The sequence below is a fragment of the Mangifera indica genome, chromosome 2, assembly GCF_011075055.1.
Source record: "Mangifera indica cultivar Alphonso chromosome 2, CATAS_Mindica_2.1, whole genome shotgun sequence".
Classification (NCBI taxonomy): Eukaryota; Viridiplantae; Streptophyta; class Magnoliopsida; order Sapindales; family Anacardiaceae; genus Mangifera; species Mangifera indica.
In genome coordinates, this window is record NC_058138.1 from 21,624,590 (window position 1) to 21,648,063 (window position 23,474).

At 33.6% G+C, this 23,474-nt stretch overlaps 5 protein-coding genes across 5 annotated transcripts; 3 read left to right on the forward strand and 2 right to left on the reverse strand.

Moving 5' to 3' along the window:
• Positions 1-1,486: 1,486 nt before the first annotated feature.
• On the reverse strand, positions 1,487-2,181 carry LOC123209773. Its single transcript, XM_044627910.1, has 2 exons — positions 1,946-2,181; positions 1,487-1,849 (listed from the first exon to the last, which is right to left on the reverse strand). The coding sequence occupies exons 1-2, from the start codon at positions 2,050-2,052 to the stop codon at positions 1,639-1,641; spliced, it is 318 nt and encodes a 105-aa protein (XP_044483845.1). The 5' UTR covers positions 2,053-2,181; the 3' UTR covers positions 1,487-1,638.
• A 622-nt stretch (positions 2,182-2,803) lies between these two features.
• LOC123208680 (ammonium transporter 1 member 2-like) lies at positions 2,804-12,816 on the forward strand. The gene is made up of 7 exons (XM_044626201.1): positions 2,804-3,215; positions 4,069-4,143; positions 4,635-4,723; positions 4,989-5,073; positions 5,571-5,652; positions 6,061-6,150; positions 11,042-12,816. The coding sequence occupies exons 1-7, from the start codon at positions 3,054-3,056 to the stop codon at positions 12,595-12,597; spliced, it is 2,139 nt and encodes a 712-aa protein (XP_044482136.1). The 5' UTR covers positions 2,804-3,053; the 3' UTR covers positions 12,598-12,816.
• A 2,808-nt stretch (positions 12,817-15,624) lies between these two features.
• Positions 15,625-17,045, forward strand: LOC123208681 (protein CANDIDATE G-PROTEIN COUPLED RECEPTOR 7-like). The gene has a single exon (XM_044626202.1). The coding sequence runs from the start codon at positions 15,625-15,627 to the stop codon at positions 16,921-16,923; it is 1,299 nt and encodes a 432-aa protein (XP_044482137.1). The 3' UTR covers positions 16,924-17,045.
• Positions 17,046-19,128: 2,083 nt separating this feature from the next.
• LOC123209750 lies at positions 19,129-19,928 on the forward strand. Its single transcript, XM_044627886.1, has 2 exons — positions 19,129-19,345; positions 19,439-19,928. The coding sequence occupies exons 1-2, from the start codon at positions 19,251-19,253 to the stop codon at positions 19,647-19,649; spliced, it is 306 nt and encodes a 101-aa protein (XP_044483821.1). The 5' UTR covers positions 19,129-19,250; the 3' UTR covers positions 19,650-19,928.
• Positions 19,929-20,560: 632 nt separating this feature from the next.
• On the reverse strand, positions 20,561-23,391 carry LOC123208682 (G-type lectin S-receptor-like serine/threonine-protein kinase CES101). Its single transcript, XM_044626203.1, has 3 exons — positions 23,388-23,391; positions 21,074-21,469; positions 20,561-21,006 (listed from the first exon to the last, which is right to left on the reverse strand). The coding sequence occupies exons 1-3, from the start codon at positions 23,389-23,391 to the stop codon at positions 20,561-20,563; spliced, it is 846 nt and encodes a 281-aa protein (XP_044482138.1).
• Between the last annotated feature and the right edge of the window lie 83 nt (positions 23,392-23,474).

Below are 23,474 nucleotides of genomic sequence, written 5' to 3' on the forward strand. Positions count from 1 at the left end.
CATCCCCTCGTAAACTTGATTGTCTTCTACCTTGATTGTTGTTCTCTTGAAAACATTTACCTTTTTTTTTTTTTTTGTGTGTGTTTTGGAAATAAGTAGTTGTTCATTCAATATATAAATTGCATGCTATGGTTCTTCTTCCCCAAACTACTGAACATGTTCCTACCGCTTTGGAATATTATATTATCAATGGGTTGATAAACACAAGATGTCGGCAAAAACAAATCCCATCAAAATGATTTTATATCAAAGCATGTCTTTTAGTTGGAATTGGAGATCACTTCCTCGGTCAAATCTGATCAAAACTGATGAATTAGCGTAACCAAGTTTGACCAAACTTTAAGATACTTTTTTTAAAAAATTAATTATTTTTAAATAATTTGATTATTTTATATTAAAATAGATGGATTTATAAAGATCTGTAAGGAAAATATAAGTTCAAAAAAAAAAAAATATTTCATATTTATTAAAATGTCTTCTATAGATAATAATTTATAAAATTATGTTTTTTTTTTTTTATAATGAAATGAAGACATTGTTTTTATTTAATTATTTCATTAAAATTAGGTGAATAATTGTTATTCCTTAAAAATAATATGTTCTAATTATCATAATTTTAGGTATTCTGATAATTTTGTTTTTTGAAAATTTTTAAACAAAATTATCGGTTAATATGGTATTATTTAAAAAATTCATTATAATTTGATAGTAAATTGAACTGGTTGGTTTTCGGTCAAACTGATCAAATCATAAACTAATGAGATAACCAATTTAATTATCGATTCGATTTTAAAAACATTGATCAAAACTAGTAGTCTAGATTCATGCTAAAGAATTGAAAATTATTTTTAACTTGAAATATATATAATGAAGTTTTTAGAGAAGTCATTGGATGAACTGGGGAAGGTATCTCTGGTGACTTCTGCTCGAATTTGTCTTATATTCTATGTCTACTATAATTTGATGACGTCTCTTTTCTTTGATCTGTTGAAGTACTGAACAAGTACTCCTCTTCTTATTCACCTTAAGAAGAATTTCAATGGAACTCTTACTTTAAAATCCCATTAATTTCTGAGAGCAGATCGAACTCACGAAGAATTTGCATAAATCACGTTTTCTCACTAGGCAAACTAAAATATGGAAAGCAAAGACTAAAGAGAAGAATATATAGAATTTCTAAAAGAGCTTAACACCAATAAATTAAGAACACCAGGGACTAACTTTAGTAGAGTCAAAGGTATATATTCTCTCTGCAACATCATCCAGAATGATTTCTAACACCCCATTACTTCAATCAACACCGTTCATTTACTTGAGAATAACGTGATTGATAACTGATAATTAGTGATGCACAATCAGCATAAAAAATAAAAAAATAAAAAGTTTAAGATTCTTTCGGTGTGTTCTTCACATGTTAGCCGCTAAAATACGTTGAGTTGTTTGGCTGCTTAATGGCGTTATCTCAATCAATCTAATGAACTTGTTCGCTCAATTACTAAATATTTTTTCACATTAAGCTCTTGGATGCATACATACAAATTACAAGACTCCAGAAAAATGAGGTAAGCAGGTGACATAGATATATATGTATAAAGATATATAGATATAGACAATACATTCCATAGAAGTTGACGAAGTTTATGAAGAATCAAATTTGTAGTGTTTATCGATAGCTACAGAAACATCCCAAGTGCAGCTTATTCCCTTGGGGATGATCACAAGATCTCCTGCACCTAACTCTACAAATTCTGATGACCCTTTTGGAAACACTTTCACTTTGCCTTTGAGCAAGTAGCATGTCTCTTCTGCTTCGTATTTAAACATATACTTTCCGGGAGGGCAGCCCCATCTGATGAAAGATTGAAGAAAGAGAATTAAGAAACAAAAACAACATCAGCATATGCAGCAAAAAGTGATTAATATATTTATATGTGTGTGCACTTACTTAGGCCATGACTTGATATTCAATTCAGATAACTTGTAATCTGAGGGATTCTTTTCAATTATGATGCCTATATTTGAGGATGATTCAGGCTTTGAAGATGTTGCCATAGAAAACAAACAGAAACAAAACTAGAACACTGTAAGAATATGGAGAAGCGGAAGAAGGAGATGAAGAGAAAGAGTTGGTTTTGGCTTCCTTTCCAGCGTGCGAGATAGAGGGTAGTTAGCCTGCTTATATAATACATTGATAGGTGTTTGGTAGAGACAAAGTGAAGGAGGAATCTTTTCATATTTAAGCCAAAGAAATATCATATACCTAGCTAGAATTAGGAATGGATGTGCTCTAAGTAACTCAAAATTCATATAGAATAAGTAAAATTTAATTCAAGAATTGAATTTGTTTAATTTTATAAATAAATCAAATTTAAATTTAAATTTACTTTTATGAATTTAGATTTATTTAAGTTAAATATTATTTGGGTGTGGTTCGAATTTAATTTTGGCCACAATTATATTGTTATTAAACAATTGATTGGGCTAATTCTAATGTATTAATCTAAGGACAATGATGAGATTTGATTTGTGGTGGCTGGTGATGAGAAATGAGGTTGCTAATTTTGCATGCAATTGCCTGATGGGGTCAAAGGGTTGACGAAAGCGATTGAATGAGTTGAATTATAATAAAAAGGACAGATGAAAGGAAATAGGTGACGTGGGAATGTTTGACTGGTGAAACTAAAAACGTCAACGGAGACGTTGACATTTGAATGTTTGGTCACCGTCCGAGTACAATCGTGAACCGTAGAAAAAGAAGGTCTCTTTCCAAAGTCCATTTTGGTTCGTTGTATCTTGGTACCGCCTTGGTAATGGTACCGCGCTAAGTGGACGTCAGGATGATCGCAAAAATATATTTATTGATTTCGGATTATTGATTATTTTCATATTAACCCCTAAAAGTTCATTATTTCAATTAATATCCCTATATTTAATTTGCTGGGTGAAAACGCTGCCGCTCTCTTCTCTTGTTCACGTTCCTGCGCCAAACACAGAGAAAAAGAGAAACAGAAACAGAAGTCAGAAACAAAAGAGAAGAAACAAATAGAGAGAACATGGGGCAAGAAGAGATTGTAACACCAGGAGAGGTATTGGGTAAAGCAACAGAAGTCAAAGCTGGAAAGGGAGCCTACGTGGCCAAACACAATGGCGTCGTCTACGCCTCTCTCACTGGTTTTCTCCGCACTGTATCCCCTCCTCCTGAATCTCCTGACCAGGTTATCCAACATAAATGTGTTTCTCTGCTCACTGTCTTGTTCTTCAGTTAGTTCGATGCATTGTGATTTTGAATTTTAGGGTTTTAGGACTGAATGGATAAAAAATACTCAAAATTCTTATACTTTAATTAAAGGTGTAACATGATTTTTTTTTTTTTTGGGAGAATGGAATTGAAGATGTGGGTTTTAGGGGTTTGAGTGATTGGTTGCCGGGAACATTTAGGAAAGTGAATGACGAAGCGGGAAGTTTGAGTATTTTATGTTATTGAGAAAGAATAACTAAAATTAAATGAGTGATTTTATGTGTGGGAAGCGGGATTAACGGTGTGTGATTCTATGCATTGGCTTGTTGAGTTTAGGGTTTTTGAAGGGTTTAGTTGTTTGGTTAATGAAGAAAACCTGTGAACTATATTAAGTTTAAATTTTGTGAAAACTATAATAATTGGAGATAAAGACTTGTATTGTACTCATGCTTAATATTGAAAAGTTGCCCAAATTCAGAAATTTGTTTGCCACTGTTGATTTGAGCGGTGAGCTGTCCATTTTCATAATACATTGCTTCATATCCCCCTCTTCTATAAAAGATTGAAATAAAGCTTTAGGATTTAGCAAAGTGTCAATTTTACTATTGATTCTAATTCATCTGGGAGGAAATTCTTTGATTTAATGGGATAATAATGGTAGTTGCTGCAAGTTGTTGTTTTTTCAATCCCCCATGTAAGCATCTTTTATAGCTTTCAAGTTTGAACTAATGGATTTATTGTAACCATTTTCAATGGAAAGTTTATCTTCTGTTATATTTTAGTGCTTTTTTTTGGCTTCATTGAACTGATCAACTCATAATCATTTATAGAGACCAACCATGGAAGTTACAGGTCTGAAAGCTCATGGTGCTGTTCCAGAGACTGGTTCTGTTGTAATTGCCCGTGTAAGTTTATCAATTATACTTGTATATAAACTCTGTATTCAATTTATATCCATTCTGCAGGTCTTTGATTCGAAGTAGCATTTTTGGAATTCATATGTTCATTTAGTGTGCCTCTCTTATTCATATTGTTTTAATTCGCCGTCTTTGATCCCTTGTTCAAGGTTGAATCTTTTATACCTATGTTGATCCTTAAATTGAAAGTGAAGATTAGTGTTCAGTTAATGGTTTTAAGGTTGTGAATTTGCCTTTTTGGTGTTTGGTGTATATTGAAACATATTTTTGCATTTTAAGCATTTCATATTTAAAATCATGCTAAATGATCTTTGTGGTGAGATGGTTATTAATACTTGGCTTTTTATTTGAAAATCATGTGTATCATAACTACAACTACTCTATTGTTAAACCCATCACACAATTCATCTGTTTCATTGTATATGGCATTTTGGAGATTTATGAAGATTAAGCTCATTTCATTTCCATTATTATGATAGATTACAAAAGTGATGGCAAGGATGGCTTCGGCTGATATTATGTGTGTTGGCCCCAAGTCTGTGAGAGAGAAATTTACTGGCACAATCAGGTTTGTTATATTGTTTTCTATATTTCAGCTAGTAAGTAGGATGTGTCTATTCTGTCCATATGGAGTTAGTGATGGGCACGATGACATTGAATTGTAGTCTATAATAGTGTAGAAGTAGTATCAGGCCCCATGTCCATTTTCTACAGAGCTTATATTCTTTTCTTATACCTTCAAGGGCAGTACTCAGAAGGTCATATGCTTGATTAATTTTTTATCATTCAGGCTAGATTCTGCTTAAAAACTCAAAAGCTCTTCTTCTTAACAGGCAGCAAGATGTTAGAGCATCTGAGATTGATAAAGTGGATATGCATTTGTCATTTCGTCCTGGTGACATTGTCAGAGCTCTGGTTGTATCCTCTGTGATTTTAAGTCCTACTTGTAATTGTGACAACATCATTTTCATCTACTGGTGATACTAGTTGATGGGGCAGATTGACAATAATAAATCTTTTGTAATAATCGTTTTCTTGTTTCATTTAAGCTTTAGTTGGCGGAGTAGGGATTCTGATACTTATTTGAGAGATAATAAATGATTATTCAAACAGCTAATTATGCTTGAGATGAAAAAATTGACCAACCCATAGTTGTAGCATAGTTATGTATGCTTACAATCATGAAATAGTGATTTTATCTTGTAAAACTGTTGGAAAATGATGGTGTAAGAATGGGATAGCTTTAGGATAGCTTCAAAACATTTTGGTTTTTTTTCTCAAGTTTACATCAGTATGTTTTATGGTTATCTTTTCAATATCTCATTTTGTATAGCTTTTGGTTGATAATGGTAGTATTTCGTGCTCCGAAAGAAAAGAAGTAAAGACAAAAAAAATCCTTAACAATCCTTTGTTAGCTTTCCCTTGGAGATGCACGGGCTTATTTCCTTTCTACTGCAAAAAATGAACTTGGTGTTGTTTCCGCAGAGAGTGCAGCAGGTATGTTTATCATATTTTAGAACTTAATTTAAACATTCTTTGGCTTTTCTTGCTCTATTTACCAGTGGCAACCGCCATCATATAAGTATGTTTAAGGTTTTCTGAGTGATATTTACTTGTTCCTTTCTTTGAATTGATTTACTATAACAGTGTGTAATTCACCATTTGCCTTTTCTGTTATTACCTCATTTCATTATTTTACTTATGTTCATTACTGTTCACTTTAGTCATTATTTGTGTTCTTTATGTAAAGGAGGTTTAGAAATTGATGTATAAACCAAAGTTTTGTTCCAACTTTTTGAAAGAGGGGAAGAAAAAAAAACAGCATAAAAAATTTTTAATAATATAGCTGAAATTGAATATGTATTATGTGTCAACTTACCATGATGTCATGGTGGTTTGTTATAGGCGGAACAATGGTCCCGATAAGTTGGACAGAGATGCAGTGCCCTTTGACAGGTCAAATCGAGCAAAGAAAGGTTGCTAAGGTTGAGAATTGATTGAGAAAATTTATTAAAGCTAAAAGTAATCTTAAATGCACATCATAGATTTGTAACAGAGTGCATTTAGGAGTTCATTGATAGAGATTGTTTAAGTATTTTGTTGATCAGAGTTCTAATTGCTGTTCAAAGCCATTATATGTGAGGGTATATCCATTGTTCATTTTGGCATTTATCCCATCCTTTGGATACTATCCCGGGAGTCAAACAGTGTTGTGTTGTAGATCAATCAACCATTTAGATTGCCGTTGGTTAGAATTTTTACCAACAGATTAGCAAAATTATGTTTCCATAGAAGGAACATAAGAACTGTTATCCATAATGCATGATTTAAATGTGTTCGTTCTACTTATTTCCATTTAATGGATATATTTACTTCTACTGTAATTCCAAATTGAGCCATTCGAAGTATTTCTTGATTGAGTGAACATGCAAAAACGAAGGTCTGCCACTTAGAAGTTAGAACAGAAAGGATGATGATGTGAATCTGCACTTGGAATTGAAGAATTCTTTGATGGTAGTTTTTCCTCTGCAATACAAAGCCAATTAATGGTGTTGTGTTGTTCAACTTCAATGAAAATGAAAGCTATACAAATAGGACATTAAGAAGGTCATATGATTGATATTTGAAAGAGGTAATATATATATTTAAAAGTTGAGAAAAAAACAGGGAGAAGATTATAAATTGATGGCTAAATTTGGTTATGGCGATTTCATAAAGTAATAATAATTTTTTATCTTAATTAATAAAATTATTAGCAGGAATGTCAGTGTTGAAACCCGCTTAGTCTGAACTTGGAAATGGCTTCTTCTTCTTGTCCCTCAATCCTTCACTTCATCTAACCTTTCTCTCTAAAGTCAAAGCTTCTCACTGTTTCTTTTGTTCTCACTGAAACGATTCTGACTCCCCTAACTCCCTCCCTCTCATGACAAATGTTTTTTTTTTTTTTAAATAAAACTTTATTGTTCTGCTGTAGCTAAAGACAAATACAAAAATAAATTAATGTAATGATAAACAATGAGAATTTTTGAAGAGAGAAGGTACATGGTGCAATACAATTAATTTAATGAAATGGGCTGCTTTTTGTACGGTTGCACAAGTAGCCCGCTTTCCTAATATTTCTTTGACACTTTACCCACTCTTCAGTTAACATAAAAATAGGAACACATAAACAAATCACATTATGGACTCTTTCAACCCAAACAAAGAGACTTTATGTCGGAGTCTTAGAATTTTATCCCCTATGATACTCCTACGAGTATTAGAATGCACAAACATTCTGGTGAATACATATTGATGCAATATCAATATAATCAAGTTTTGAAAGCTTATTTTATTTTCTCCTCTTGGAATAAGATATTATGCTTAGAAATACCCTGTTGGTAGTACACCCAGAACAATGTAGATAGCAGGTGCTTTGGTAAAAACAAAACATGGAAATACCTTATTGGCAATGGCAGCTCCACCAAGAAACTGGTGTTTTTAACAGATTACACGGACACTTCTTGACATAGGTATGTATGTACACCATCCTCTTCTAACAGAGAATGTTTTTGACAGTTTTGGCTAGTTGATGCGTAGATGCCTAATTGCTAATCTAACGACTAAAAAGAAAGATAGAGAAAAAAAAAAATGGTGACATGACCTAAAGATATGATTCTAGCACAAGTTTACATGACACTCTTGTAAGTTATATGATACTTCTGGGATATTCTGAATTTTATCTTATTGTTTTGGAAAAATAGATGTTTGTCTTGTGTGCAGGTTGAGGTTAGTTGACCGACTGTACTGATAAGGAAGTGAAAACTGCAGCCGATTTGGTTTTGCATCAAGTTTTGGACTTGGTGAATCTTTGCCATATAAAAATTAAGATTCCTTCAAGTAGAGGTAAGGGATTATTATTTATGACAATCAACTCTCCAATCATAATTTGATGAGGCCTAATGATGGTTTTGTTTATTGCTGTCGTAATATTTTGACAAAACTATATGCGGTGACTTGCCCGTTCATGAATTTTTTATCATTTATATTAGATTCTTCAGTATATGAAAAGGTCACCCTTTGCGAGAGAGTATGCCAAAGATGTTTTATTAATCTAATGAGCATTATTATAGTTGAGATTTTGCTTAATTAATTAAGTTTACAGTTGTCGTTTTGATATTTTATACATAATTCTTCTGTAAAAAATCTATATTTTTTCTGTTTCAAGTGACTAGAACCAAGCTGAGAGGCCATGTTCTTTACTTCTGTGTGGCCTTTGGACGAGATTTCCATTGCTTGAATATTTCATTTTCAGCAGTGTATATTTTATTTTATTTATGCATCTCGTCAGCATCAACAGAAAAAATTGGTTGGTTGTGGTTCATGCTAAGGGTGACTTTGGAGCCCATAATTGCTTTGCAAGCCTTATTTCAAAGGTGGAGTCTCCCTCAAAATCTTCACCTTGTGGAAGCAAAATGCAGGCTTGAATGATGAAAATGAACTTTAGGATGCCCTTCTGACTGCCAATAGCAGCATGTTCTAAGTTCTAATTGCTCTGCATGAGAAGACTTAAGACCACATTTTTTTTAGCTTTTTCTATTTTAAGTTCCCTTCAAAGTAGCTAATACTGCAAGTTGCCTTGCGTTTGGCGACAGGGACATTGTAATTGACCTTCTTAATCTAATATAAAACAATTAAAACTGAATTTCAGCGGGCGCTTTTTGATGCTTTCATTGGCTGTTTATCATGCTGGGAAAAGAGGCCGAGAGGCTTTTCAAGCTCTGAAATTCGCAGCCTCACACAGATTATTAAATAACCAAACCCAGTAATAAGATTTTGAGCAAATTATAATTCTTAAACAGAGATCATTAAATTATGACAACTCCAGTTGGAAATTGTGTTCATGGTTCTATGATTGCAGATCTCATAACCAGCCGTATCTTGTTGAAATTTTCTCAGATTCCCACTTGCCATTTTATAAACTGAAAGTGATTATGATAGGTAGGAGATGAATAATTCAACTTTTTTACCAATTAAAACATTGCAAACAATACAAGCAAGATAGTAAAAAATTAATTATTTACAAGGGCATCACTCATTAAAAAGTAAAAACAGATACATCTTGTACACCTAATATTATATATAATTTTAACAATAAAACTATGTGTACCTACTTTGGGTACACAAATATATACACATTTATATATGTCATTATGTGATTCGATGATTTTGAATTAAAAATAAAACAATAACTAATCATATGATGACATATATGAGTGTGTATACATTTGTCTACTCAAAGTGGATACACGTAATATTACTCTAATTTTAATAATATTTTATGTACAAATGGATAAATATATAATTAAATTGATGTCAAGAATTTTAAAATAATCATAAAAACAAACTACCAATATTTTCAACCATTGTTACCTAAAACTTGAAGAGATTTGTTTAGGTATCAAAGACTTTGTAGCGATGGGGACCAAAGCATTAAATTAGAGGAGCACGCTCATCTTTATGTAATTACGATTGTACCATTATATATATTTTTTAAACTTGGATTTATATAAATTAAGTTATTGATATTGATTAATTATCACATAAGTTTGCCTGTATTTATTTGTAAACAAGAAGTCGATTGATAACCAATTGACCGTCAAATGTAATGTATAATAATACCTAATTATACGATGAAAACGTAATAATATCTTATAATTGTTTGATTATATATACTATTCATTTTTTTCAAATTTATCTTTATTAATAAACCTTTTTCATATGCAAGCCAATTTTTTTTTTCTCAACATGCAATGATAACAATGATACTAATAAGAGTACAAACGTAATAATAAATATAAAATAATATTTAATTATACGATGATTTATTAGTGTTTTGAATTTATAAGAATCTTCTTATGTGTTGAGGAAATCACTAAAACACTTAGAGATCGTTTGGTTTGTGTTATAAAAAGATTACTTTTATAATTTATCTTTTATTATTTATATTATTTTGTTTGATTTTAATAATAAAATATTACAGTAATTTTATATTACTAATGATGATATGATAGATAATGTCATTGGTAATTTGATTACTCACTTTACTTTAGGTATTAATAATCTCGATTTTATTATAATTTTATTTTTATTTATTAATTTTATAGAACTAAAATACTTTTACTTTTACTTAATATAACAATTAATATAAAATATATTTAAAGATAATTATACCTAAAAAATTTAAGTAAAATAATATCTTAATATTCTTTTATTATCTCTATATAAATACAATAATTATTTATATTTATTAATTTTTATTAAATTTTATCAAATATAACAACTATTTATACTCAAACTAATCTTTCATCTTTTTTTTTATAAAATATTATCTAAGCCAAACAACCCTCAAAAGTTTTGTAAACTAATAAAATCCACCCTAAGAAATTGAGAGACGACATATATGAAAAATACCACTCTTTACCCTATTTGTTAAATCAATATATAAATATTTGTTAAATTTGTATTAATTCCCCCTGGTCGAGGTGTTACTATCTTCACAATCATAAAAAATCCCTGAAATATTAAAGAATTAGAAACTTATAGGAATAAATAATTAGACAAAGGGAAAGGGCAATATAGTGTTTATAGATAGAATAATCAAAATTTTTTGGATGTATTTATAACTTTTTGAAACTCTTGGATACACTAGTACTTTTATCATACCTTGAGGGGGAAATAGTCATAAACCACGTCACATTATAACATACACGCATACATCAATGCATCCATCATACATGCATACATGAAAATTGTAACTGCCAGTCTTCCCCACACACGTCACGCCTTTCTTCTATAAAAGCCTAACCACCATTTCTCTTTTCTTACAAATTTCTTATATCCACAGTTCTTCTTTCTCCCACCATGTCGACCCTCACTTGCTCCGTCTCTGACCTCGCTCCTCTTCTAGGAACCTCCTTCAATGAAACATCTGCCGCTGCCACCTATATCTGCTCCCGCTTTCAAACAATCAACAGCACTCTCTCCGACACTTCTTATGCCGTCAACACCACCTATCTCCTCTTCTCAGCCTACCTCGTCTTCTCCATGCAGCTGGGCTTTGCCATGCTCTGCGCCGGCTCCGTTCGCGCCAAAAACACCATGAACATCATGCTAACCAACGTCCTCGACGCTGCAGCCGGTGCCATCTCTTATTACCTCTTTGGCTTCGCCTTCGCCTTCGGCGCATCCTCTAATGGCTTCATTGGCCATCATTCCTTCGGCCTCGAAAATGTTCCTTCAAGCCAGACTGACTACAGCTTCTTTCTTTATCAGTGGGCTTTCGCCATAGCCGCTGCTGGAATTACCAGTGGCTCCATTGCTGAGAGGACCCAGTTCGTTGCTTATTTGATTTACTCCTCCTTTCTAACCGGGTTCGTTTACCCGATAGTTTCCCATTGGTTTTGGTCCACTGACGGGTGGGCCAGCGCCAACCGAACACATGACCTTTTATTCGGGTCGGGTGTCATCGATTTTGCCGGTTCGGGTGTAGTCCACATGGTCGGTGGGATCGCTGGGTTGTGGGGTGCTTTTATTGAAGGCCCAAGGATTGGTCGGTTTGACCGGTCAGGCCGGTCTGTGGCTTTACGTGGACATAGCGCATCGTTGGTTGTTCTCGGCTCCTTTTTGTTGTGGTTCGGATGGTATGGGTTTAACCCGGGTTCATTTTTAACTATATTAAAGAGTTATGGTGAGAGTGGAGGGTATTATGGACAATGGAGTGCCGTCGGGAGGACAGCTGTCACTACCACATTGGCTGGGTGCACAGCAGCTCTTACAACCTTGTTCGGTAAAAGACTGCTGGTGGGTCATTGGAATGTAACTGACGTTTGCAATGGTTTATTAGGGGGTTTTGCTGCAATCACCTCGGGGTGTTCAGTGGTAGAACCATGGGCTGCAATCATCTGCGGCTTTGTAGCAGCTTGGGTTTTGATAGGGTGCAACAAGCTCGCAGAGAAATTAAAGTACGACGATCCACTGGAGGCAGCCCAATTGCACGGTGGGTGCGGGTCATGGGGAATACTCTTCACGGGCCTATTTGCAAAGAAGGAATACGTGGATGAGGTGTATCCGGGGCTGCCAAGGAGGCCATTCGGGTTGTTCATGGGCGGTGGAGGGAGGCTCTTGGCTGCTCAAATCATACAAATTTTAGTAATATCGGGGTGGGTGTCGGCCACAATGGGCCCACTATTTTATCTGCTGCACAAAATAAAACTGTTAAGGATATCAAGCGAGGATGAGATGCAAGGGATGGACATGACGAGGCACGGAGGATTTGCATATGTGTATCATGATGAAGATGACCCATCAAATAAACCGACGTTCATGATGAAAAGAATTGAGCCTACCAATGAATCCGCAACACCTGAAATTTCTCCACCACCAACAAATCTGCACGTGTGATAAAATAAAGAGTTAAAAAACACGTCGTATGATATCGTTTAAGATTTAGGGTTTTGTTTAGTTTTTTATGGTAACTGAAAATGAACATACAGAGCAAGAAATGTGGTTTAAATTGAAAGTTGCATGTATTTTGGTGTGTTCTTGCATGCCTTACTTTCATGTATAATAATTATAAAAGAATAAATAAAAAAGAAAAAGGGTTGATTTTAACATTTTAAATCAATGGCTGCCATTAATCATCAAAAAGATCTCTGGAGATGTTATTTTTACTGTTACTTGGAGTAGGAAATGCTTTCATCTAATGGAGTCGGGGAATGGGAAATTTGGCCCCATTGCCATTTCTAAGTTTTTACATCTAATATGTTTAAAATATTCTTAAAAACATTCTTATTTTAACGAGATTATCCTCCTTAGAGAACACATTTAAGGAATGTAGACCTCTCTGAATGAAGAAAACAATTTTTACTGATATATGTCTCTTTGTAGAGATGTGAAGACCTTCTCATATGGGGATGTAAACCTTTTTAATCTAATCCTTTTTTAAGAAAAGTGGTACTCTTTTGAACCAATTGCAAGTGATCATTCTGGGGCAAATTCATTAATTTGTTGTTATGTGAATGATTTTTTATTTTCTGTTACCTATTAGCATTCTCATGTGTTTGAAAGAAAAAAAAATTAATAAAAGAAAATACATTGATAATGTCTATGAATAATATAAACAAATACATATATAGAATCAACATGACTCCATTACTACTGGTTACAGATTAACCGAATTTCAATTCAGGTAAAGAACCTAATGCTCACATCTATCAATTTACATTATCAATACAGTGCCGTATTATGATCAGACAAGCAAATATCCAAGGGCTCTGCGTAGTGGAAGACAACATGACTCCTTAAGCAGAAATATGAAATCCATCAACCTTCTATCTTTTAAAGGAATTTATTCCCATATTCATTTGCCAACCTTAAGTACTGAGTGCTTATCTAAATCTTGAACAACTAGCTAGGTTGTGTTTTTCCACTGAGAAATGAAGAGTCTTAAAGCTTCCATATAAAGCAAATTATTTTGAATCTTAAAGCTTCCATATAAAGCAAAGACCGTAAAACACAAAGAATTCCTTTTCTTGTCTTCCTTTTTTTCAATATTGTTTTTAATAATGTATGTGTTTTATTGATTGGTGATCCCCTAAAAATCTGCTGGGACATACAGTGAAGTTGATAATGAAGAGTAGTTGGAACCCCATCACCCATATATCACATGGTGTTTTTCATTCAAAGTTCATTGCTCACCTATCAAAACTAATGCTGAGCCACCCAATTTGATGGTGCCAATTACCTGATGAGATACATTAATTGATAAGATAGCATTTAAGACTCCTCTCTTGGAATTGTTAGCAATGGCAATGCCTCTATTATATGATTGGCCTAAAAAAATTGAGGTGAATAAATTTAATTCCCAGTTTGCGGAAAATAGACCATGTAACAACTGGGTCAACTGTCACAATTGCTTTGAAAAGTCTTTCTAATAATCCCATTTGCAGACAAAATTATGAGCAATCAACAAAAGCCTGACAGTATTTTCTCCTAGTAATGTCAAAAAACTTGTTTTTGTTTTCAAGTATAAACTATTAAGCCCTCTGCAACTTGAACCACACACAGCCTGAGTTTGTCACTATTTGATAGTCAGAAACAGCAACTATGATGGTCATGCTCGTAGTTTGATTGAGGGTTGTTCAGCTCCAGGAATGTAGAGATAAAGCTTGAGGGGCTCACAAAATTCAAAGATAAAATAATTATAGAGCTTCTTGGTGCTCTTGCCCAAAAGATTTTCTTTCATACGATTCTATTACTTCCGAGGGGTGTGGCGCAACTGATGCAATACAAATTTCTTTTATATATGTGGCAATGAGCTTCTTGTTGCTGATTTGTTTTCTGGCAATGTTTTTTTTCGTTTCTGGCCTGTTGTAAAAAAAAAAAAAAAAAGCAAGAAAATTATGGTTCTTTTGTTTAGTAAGTATAAAAGTTCAAACAAACTCTAGCAAAGTTATTAAAATCCTTGATAAAAGGTATTTAATAATTTCTTAATGAAACCTGCCAATGAGTTAAATACTAAACAATTTTACAAGGAAAAATTAAATTACTATATGTATTGTCTAAAGTAAAGATAGATTTAAAGTGAATCAAGATTAAAAGGGGTTAGTTCAAGCTTAACTCAAATATAAAATAACCAATTCAAATTTAAATTAGAGTTGGCTCGAATAATGAATTTACTGCAAAAAAATAAGAGTAGTTTAAGAAAAAAAAATTGTCGGAGAAGAAAAACCACCAAGAAAGAATAACTCTACTGTACAAATGTTGGTGCCTCAAACTCAAGTTCAAATGTTGAATAGGAACTTAAATTCAAGTTGGGTTTGTTTAAAATGGATATGAAGTCAAATTTAAACTGCTTCGGTTAAATCCACCATAAGTTAAAAAGAGGCCGGAAGACTTACTATCACCCAAGGTTTAGTGTAAACCCAAACTTGTAAAACTTATAAAAAGGGTTGGAGTTTTTTAATACAATTAGCTAATAATGTGTTGAGGCTTCAATCTAGTAAAACTGTTTGAGTAAGAACTCCAAGTTGGGCTTGTACCTTCTCTGCAAGTTTAGCTCATTGAGGCTTGAGCCCATAATAACCGAATGAGCTTCCATTTTGTTTGGATACAGTAATTTTCTGTTCCTCAATTCTTGACAGAAAACAAAAAGATGCTTTAAATATGACTCTAAATAAATTATACAAATTAAAAGCTTATAACCTATGATATGGTCATTACTAAAAGATGCTCTCTTTACTAGTATTACTGTTAACTCAACAGATGTCTTGAGATTCTTCCTTCACTCTCCCAAAACTTTGCCACACCAATCATTTTTCTTTTATTCATTATTCCACAACTATTAACCAGCCAAATCTAGCCACCATTCCATGGAAAATTAAGCTCACATTCGTCTCCATGTTTCCCATGGAACATTTCAAATTCTATATGCTATATGAATTATTATTCTTTATCATCTCTGTCATTCCAGTCTCCTTTTCTGAGATCAAGCACACACACATTGTCGATGATTCGCGGTCGATGATCATATTCGAGCGATTCGGATTTGCAGAAGGTGGCATTGCGGCTATTACCATCAGGGATATTTCTTGGAAAACAAAACAACCAAATGCAGAACTCAATCCTTCTTCCCTGGGATTTTTCCTTGCTGTGGACGTTGCATTTCCGAAAATTGTGAATGAGTCTGAGTACACTGCTGACTTTTGTGTTTTATCAAGCAGATATGTGAAATTGGTCTACACATTAGAAAAATTTCTGCCTAATTCAACCTATGCCGGTTCTCTAGCTATTGATAATCCTGATGAATATATTTTGCTTTTCGGAAACTGCCAGCCCGAGTTTCAGATCTCCATGGAAGTTAAAACTGAAATGTATAACATGAAAGATGGTGCAAAAGATTATCTCCCTGCAGGCCAAACACATTTGCCAAAACTTTATCTCATTTTCTTCATCATGTATACATGTTTTTTGGGCTTGTGGGTTTGCATTTGCATCAAAGAAAGACAAAAAGTGAATAAGATCCATATCATAATGGCTGCATTGCTGCTTGCAAAGGCCCTGAAAATGATTTGTGCCTCCGAGGACAAAATGTATGTAAGCAACACTGGAACTCCTCACGGATGGGATGTAGCGTTTTATATTTTTGGGTTCTTCAAAGGCATAATGCTGTTCACGGTGATAATCCTGATAGGCACAGGCTGGTCATTCATGAAACCCTACCTCCAAGAACGAGAAAATAACGTTTTGATTACAGTAATTCCTTTACAGGTACTGGAAAACATAGCTTATGTTGTAATTAATGAAACTGGACCTGCAACAACAGACTGGATGGCCTGGAACCACATGTTCTTGTTGATTGACATCATTTGTTGTTGTGCTGTGATTTTTCCGATAATTTGGTCGATAAGAAGCCTGAAAGAGGCATCAAAAACAGACGGAAAAGTAGCTAGAAACCTGGAAAAATTAACCCTTTTCAAGCAATTCTATATTGTTGTGGTGGGATATTTATATTTCACAAGAATTGTGGTTCCTGGAATAGGAGCATTTGTGTATTACAGATATGAATGGTTTATGAATGCTGCGGCAGAGGGAGCGAGCCTGGCGTTTTATATGGTCATTTACTATAATTTTAGGCCGATTGAGAAGAATCCATATTTAGTAATTGGTGATGAAGAAGAGAGTGAAGCGAGACAAATTTTGGAAGAAGATGATTCTTTTCAACTTTAAGTTAAAATGAAAAGGTTTATGTAGTAGCTAGTATAATTTGTTGTGATTTCTGAAAGAGTTTGATTTTGTAGATCGATCTATATAAGGTTAAAGAGAACAAGATCTTAGACATCTTCAATTCATTATTCCAAGCTTCTGTTTTTTAATTTTTTTTTCAATTACAAATCTGAAATTGAGATATGCAAAGCAAACACTTTCTTATATTACGAAAACAAATTTTCAAACTTGTAATTGCCCTACTACAGTACTAGGATCTGAAATGGTCTGAAAATCCCACTTGACTTGTTTACGAAAACAACTGTAGATTTGAGTGTCTCCCTCGATTTGTTCTAGAGCTACTTGAACGATGTGTAGAAATTCTTGCACTCTTATTTAACAAATACTCAATAAATAATATTACAAGAGAAAATAGATTATTAACTAATTATGTATAAATACCTTAATAATATATGGGTACATAAATCAATGTAGCATAACATGGATATTGATGAGTAATTTATACAATAAATATTTAACAAATGTGAATAGATGATGTAACAATAATATATATATTATGCTACATGAATATATACTTGAGCAGAGTGGAATATAAACAAAAATTAATTTGAGTTTGGTTTTAGAATAGTCTATTTGAGATTACTCGAGTTTGTGAACAATAATATTAGAAACGGAAAAGAGTTATTGAAAAAAAAAAACCATTAAAAAAGGAAAAAGAATGGTTAATGAAAAAAGTTTCAACTTCAACATCAACTTTAAATCAAATTTGAATTCAATAAATTTAAATTATTTCAATTCGGGCTATGTTGATTTGAACCCAATTCACTCCTAATGCTGTATAAGATTATTACTAAAATAGTTGGATTTAGGCTACTAATATAAGACAAATACAAGGGAAAAGGACTATTTCCCACCCATTTTTTAGACTTATCCCAAACTTTTACCCATAGAAGATGAAAAATCATTTTTCTTACTCATGACCAAACTGCTGTCCAATTTCTCAATTAGAAACAGGGGTAAAATCGATTTTTTATTGTTTAAAACCTTAAAACTTTAAAATTTTATCATTTCTCCCCTTCAAGTTTTAAAAACTAACAACTCAACTCATCCTCAAAGTTTAAAAAGTTTAGATTTCACCTCTAGGGTTTGTTTCCTTTTCCGGCCACCACCAATAGCCGATGCATTCCACCGATCTCGCATCTCTGACTACAAAAGATGAGGAAGGATGACCCTTCGTCGCCCAGATCTGGATGATGAAGCGTCGTCCAGATCTGGAAGAATAGTCTAGACAACGTGACGAGCGACGAAAGACGATGAAGCGTTGTCCTTCGTCGTTTGGGTGGAATGACGAAGAGAGACCTCTTCATCGCACGGTGGTGCAACGAAGAGATCTCTATCTCTTCATCCATCTCTTCATCGCACCGTGCGAAAAGGAGATGAAGATCTCTTCATCGTACCACCACTGTCACACTAGGAGAAGGAGGAGGTCAGTAACGACGTCGGAAGATGAAGTTGAAGAATGGGGGTGAAACTGCTATTTTTGAAAGTTATGGGGGATTGATGCGTTTTGAAAAATATGAAAACCCTAGGTTTATGGGTGAAAATATTAGTTTTTAAAGTTTAAAAACTTTGATAAAGATGAAATGTTAGTTTCTAAAACTTAAAGGGGGTGAAAAAAATAAACTTTATAACTTTTTAATCTAAACAATAAAATATTGATTTTGACCCTGTCTCTAACTGAAAAATTGGATGACAATTTGGTCATAGGTGAAAAAATGGTTTTTCATCTCTCATGAGTATAGGTTTGAGATAAGCCTAAAAAATGGGTGGGAAATAGTGCTTTTCCCCAAATACAATGAACAAATACGGAAAGAAAGAACATCCTCAATGGATGTACCAAAGCGCAGCCAAAAATTTTTAATTCAATTCAGTTGGTCAACCCTGGGCCCAAAACAGATAACTTCAATGTCAAAGTCCCCATTACTACTATATTTGTATAACCAGTCAAACATTCTATCAACAGGCCTCGCATTTCCTGCCATATGTCCTATTTATTTTAATTCAGCTCACATGGTCAAGCCTTTGACTCGACCATTACTTGCAAAATTAATTTTCACATTTATATTATTACAATAATTATCCATCTTTGTATCTTGACAATGCAATTCCAATTTGGCTTTGTTATGGGAAGATTCCTCTATCTCTTGTCTTGAAACAAGCACCTAGCAATGTAATATATATTTATATATGCATAAGCAGGCCTTCAAAGAAGCCAAACTCGACTCTTTCTCTTCTTCTTCTTCATAATCTTATTGTGTTCTCTGCTTTTCATGGCAACATCGTCATCCTCGACCATAGGCATCACAGTTGAAAAAAATCCCTCAGATTCCAAGTTATCTGAATTGGGTATCAAGTCATGGCCCAAGTAAGTGCATATATATTTATATATATTTACTCGTTGCTGAAGCTAGGCTGATATTGTTTTTGTTTTCTTAAATTTTTTTTCTTCTGTCATCAGATGGGGCTGCCCTCCGGGAAAGTATACGTTCAAATACGAAGCAGAAGAGACATGCTACTTGCTCAAAGGCAAGGTGAAAGTGTTTTCAAAAGGGTCTTCAGAATTTGTAGAGTTTGGTGCAGGGGATCTCGTGATCATCCCCAAGGGAATAAGTTGCACTTGGGTTGTTTCTGTATCTATCGATAAATATTACAAATTTGATTCTTCCTGAATTAAATGATTAAGCAGTCGAACAACTTTTTGTAATTTTTTTGTCTAAGGAATCTGAAACTTTTTGTTAGGTTGATTCTACATCACTAGTTATCAATTGCATGGATGTTATTCTGGATATGTTGAAGAGAAGAACATGTGCCTTTGACTGAACTTGGTCTCTGGTGCTTTCTTCTTGGCGTTATTGTCCATGCAGAATTTTTACAGATTGTTATCTTTGCTTCCATGTTTATGTTTGCCTTTTTAACAATTAATGAGAAATATGAGTTCATTTTCTATATGACCGCAACTTGTCTTTCATGGAGAAGTTTTTTGTGGACTTGGGAGTTCAATTCATGAAATATGGAGACATTCAAATAGACGTCAAAATAATTCAGAAAATTTTTCAAATAAATATCAACACTATCAGGAATTCTAACTCATTATAGAACAATTCATATTACAAGATTTTAATAATTTCTCAATTTATCAGAAAAGTATGAAATTTTGATATAACTGAATAGACATATGTATGATCCTCTATAAATTTTTTCAAATAAAAGTGAATTCAATTTTCTTTTCAAAATATTTAACAAAATCAAAATATCAATATTGTCCAGCATTTCAGTTTTCTATATGTACACGGAAAATTCTTTCTTCATAAACATAGTAAAATACAATTGCATAGAAGATCACAACCATACATCTTTGGCTTCTGTCACAAGGATAGCCGTAGATTTTATTCATGCTTAACATTAACATAAGCACGTATTTGTTTAATACTATTTTCCAACTTCAGTGATTTTCAACACTGGTAAGCAGGTAGACATGGCCAAAATATTCAGATGCAATGAATTTTGATTCCTTCGTCCAAAACTGGCATCCAGTTCCATTCAGAGATGAAGAATTATACGCAACACAAGAGCAATTTTTTCAGCACGCCGCGTGGCAATCACTCAGAGCTAAACTTGCATTATTGCCCACCACATACCCTGCTGAAGCTTTCCTGCACTTTAAGGACTTTTCGTTTAAGCAAACAGCAGTAGAATTTTTGGCAACAGTGTTGCATGGACTAGTAGTTTCAAATATCCAATGAACATCACCAGAATGGCTATCCAAAGTGAACTGTGTAATTTCGCCCGAAGACTCCAACTCCCACCTTGACAAAACAGCTGATTTGTTTTTAACAGAATAAGCGAAATAACTTTCATTCTCATTTTTTACAAACCTGAACTCATACTCATTAATTCTCTTCGTTATCTGAGTTGCCAACTCGAAGCTCCCATTTTTCCACGCCCCACTTCTCCAATATACTTCTCCTCGCCTCCACACCGTCAATTGGCTGGAGCCATTAGGATCTAGACCGAGTTTGAAGGCCCCTGGAGATGGAAGTTCATCACTTAGCCATGAGTAAAGATACCATTGATGACCAGTTTTAATCAAAACTCTGCCATAAAATTGGTCCTGCCATTCTGTCAGAATGAACCTCTCTGATGACTAAGTTTCCAGAGTCTAGTAGCGTGGCTGTGATGTTTTTCTCTGAAGTTCTGATTGCTTGATTGGAACTTAAAGCGATGGGAGGGGCGTATGCAATCTTCAAAATGCCATCGGTATCCATTATTAAAGCACCAGAGGAATCTGGAATTGGATCGTTCGGATTGACAACCCACACAGGATAAATGGGTATTCTGTTGAACCATATTCCTATATAGCGAGAAGCAAAGGTGCCCAACAGGGCAGAATCAGACTCCAGGCTTAAAAATCCTAACCTGAACACTCCACCCGTTGAGTTCAGAAGCTCCCAGTCATGGAGCCGTTGGCCTTGTTTCAACGTATCCGTTTCTGCATGAGAAAGACATAGAGGCCTTAAAACGGTGCATGAAACAATGAAGAAGATAAAGCTAAGCCAAGTCAAGCCATTGTCCCAAATTTGAAGAATTAAACAATTGTCTTAAAATTCCGAGAATGTGTTTGCATATCAATCTTGAGCCTTTGCGTTTTCATAAAACAGAATAAAATATATCATTCAATTATAATCTCAAGATTCATGCATAGATTATAAAATACTGAATTAAACTTTAGGGTTTTAAAAATACTTAAATCTTCGTACAATTTAAAATTGATAAACCTATTGAAGTCACCTGAAATTATCTATCAAGATCATCTTTCGATGTGACTTTGTCTTCTACTCCAGAAACCTCCCTGAATGATAGCTTTGAATGAATAAACTATTCTGTATTAGGTTTTAGAGCAGGAACTTAGTCAATTTATAGTAGGTTAATTGACCCTCCATCAAAGTTCAATAAACCTCAAGGTTCACACTTGTGTTATTCACACAGATCATAACTTTAAATGTATTAGATTTATCCTTATTAATCATTTAAGTCAATCTATAAACTATCATTAGACTATTCAATTATCTAATTTTATTAAACAAAACTATAATTAATATTAACTCACATAAAAAAATTTCTAACATAATAAACAATGGCAACTCTTCCAGGAAAATTCTTGTTCATTAGACACCGTTGTCCCACCAGAAGCTACTGATTTTCTTTGCGCATTGATTACTGAATTCAGTACTTTTAAAAGTAAAACCGAAATAAACTACTTCAAAATCAGTTGCCAGGCCCCAGTTGGACTATTTTTTAGAACAATGTCTAATGCTGTTGCTGGTTTTACAATTTTTTTTTTGAAATCTATCTGCTGTGTTATTCCCTGAAGGCATGCTTACACTTTAACCAGCTATGAATCCATTTAACATTTGCAGCAGAAGAAAACATAGTGAGTTTTCCTGCAGCTATATTTTCCCCCCAAAATAAAGCAGGCTTTGTTTCAGAGGAATGTAGAATTCCACGCGCGTGCTTTAATTACTGAATCTCGTAATTTCTCAGTCTCTGGTTCACTTAACTCTATTCTTGACTTGTCGGTCAAACTGGGAAAGCATGTGCTTTGTCCTTGTATATATGACAAATCTTTCTTAGAAAACAATGGAGGCTAGTCATTCCACGAGGTTTGATTTTGGTCCTGCTATCCATTAAATACTTTTCTGTACATTAATATCTCAGAAAAGTAATAGATGGTAGACTTTTCTGGTTTTAAAGGCATCCTACTGCTGAAGACAAATTTAGACAAATTAATTCATAAATCTTCGGTTGCCTCAACTTGATAGATATGTTTTTCTGAAGAATACTTGTTTCTACAAGATGAAGAGCACAGATTAGACTGATGGGTTTTACCTTTTAAGTCCAAATTTCCCTAGATACTATGTTTTAGGATTTTTCTCTTTTGTGAGAAGACGGCTCATTTACTATATTACCTAATTTGGACTTTTAGGTTAAATGTGAATGGAGGCTATTTTAGTCTTTTTATCAAATTTAATAAAGACTTATAACTATCTATTCAGATAGGAATTAATAGAGTTGAAAACTCTATTAAATTTGAGAGAAAAAGAGTCATTTTTTTGTTTCTGTTTATATTCTAGCAGTTTCCGTAAATCTAAGTTTTCAAAGTCGTTTACTATTAAATCGAATTGAAATTTTGTGGAGATGTTCCCGACGCAAGGCTCTATATTCTAAATGATAGAGATTTGATTACGAAGGTCTAGATCTGAATCTGGACGTGCGAACAGAAACTCTATTTTAATAATTTCTCGTTATTAATTTTGTGTTATTTGCTTCTTTATTGCCAAGAATGGTTATTTTTAATGTATTGTTGATTATATAACTCTTAATTTTACTAGGAAGAACTCTATTTGTACCCATTATTATTGTTGATGATGAAAGATTTATTTGGACTAAATCTTGTTGTTTTTTTTTTTTTTTCTATATTGAGGAGGTTTTCCACT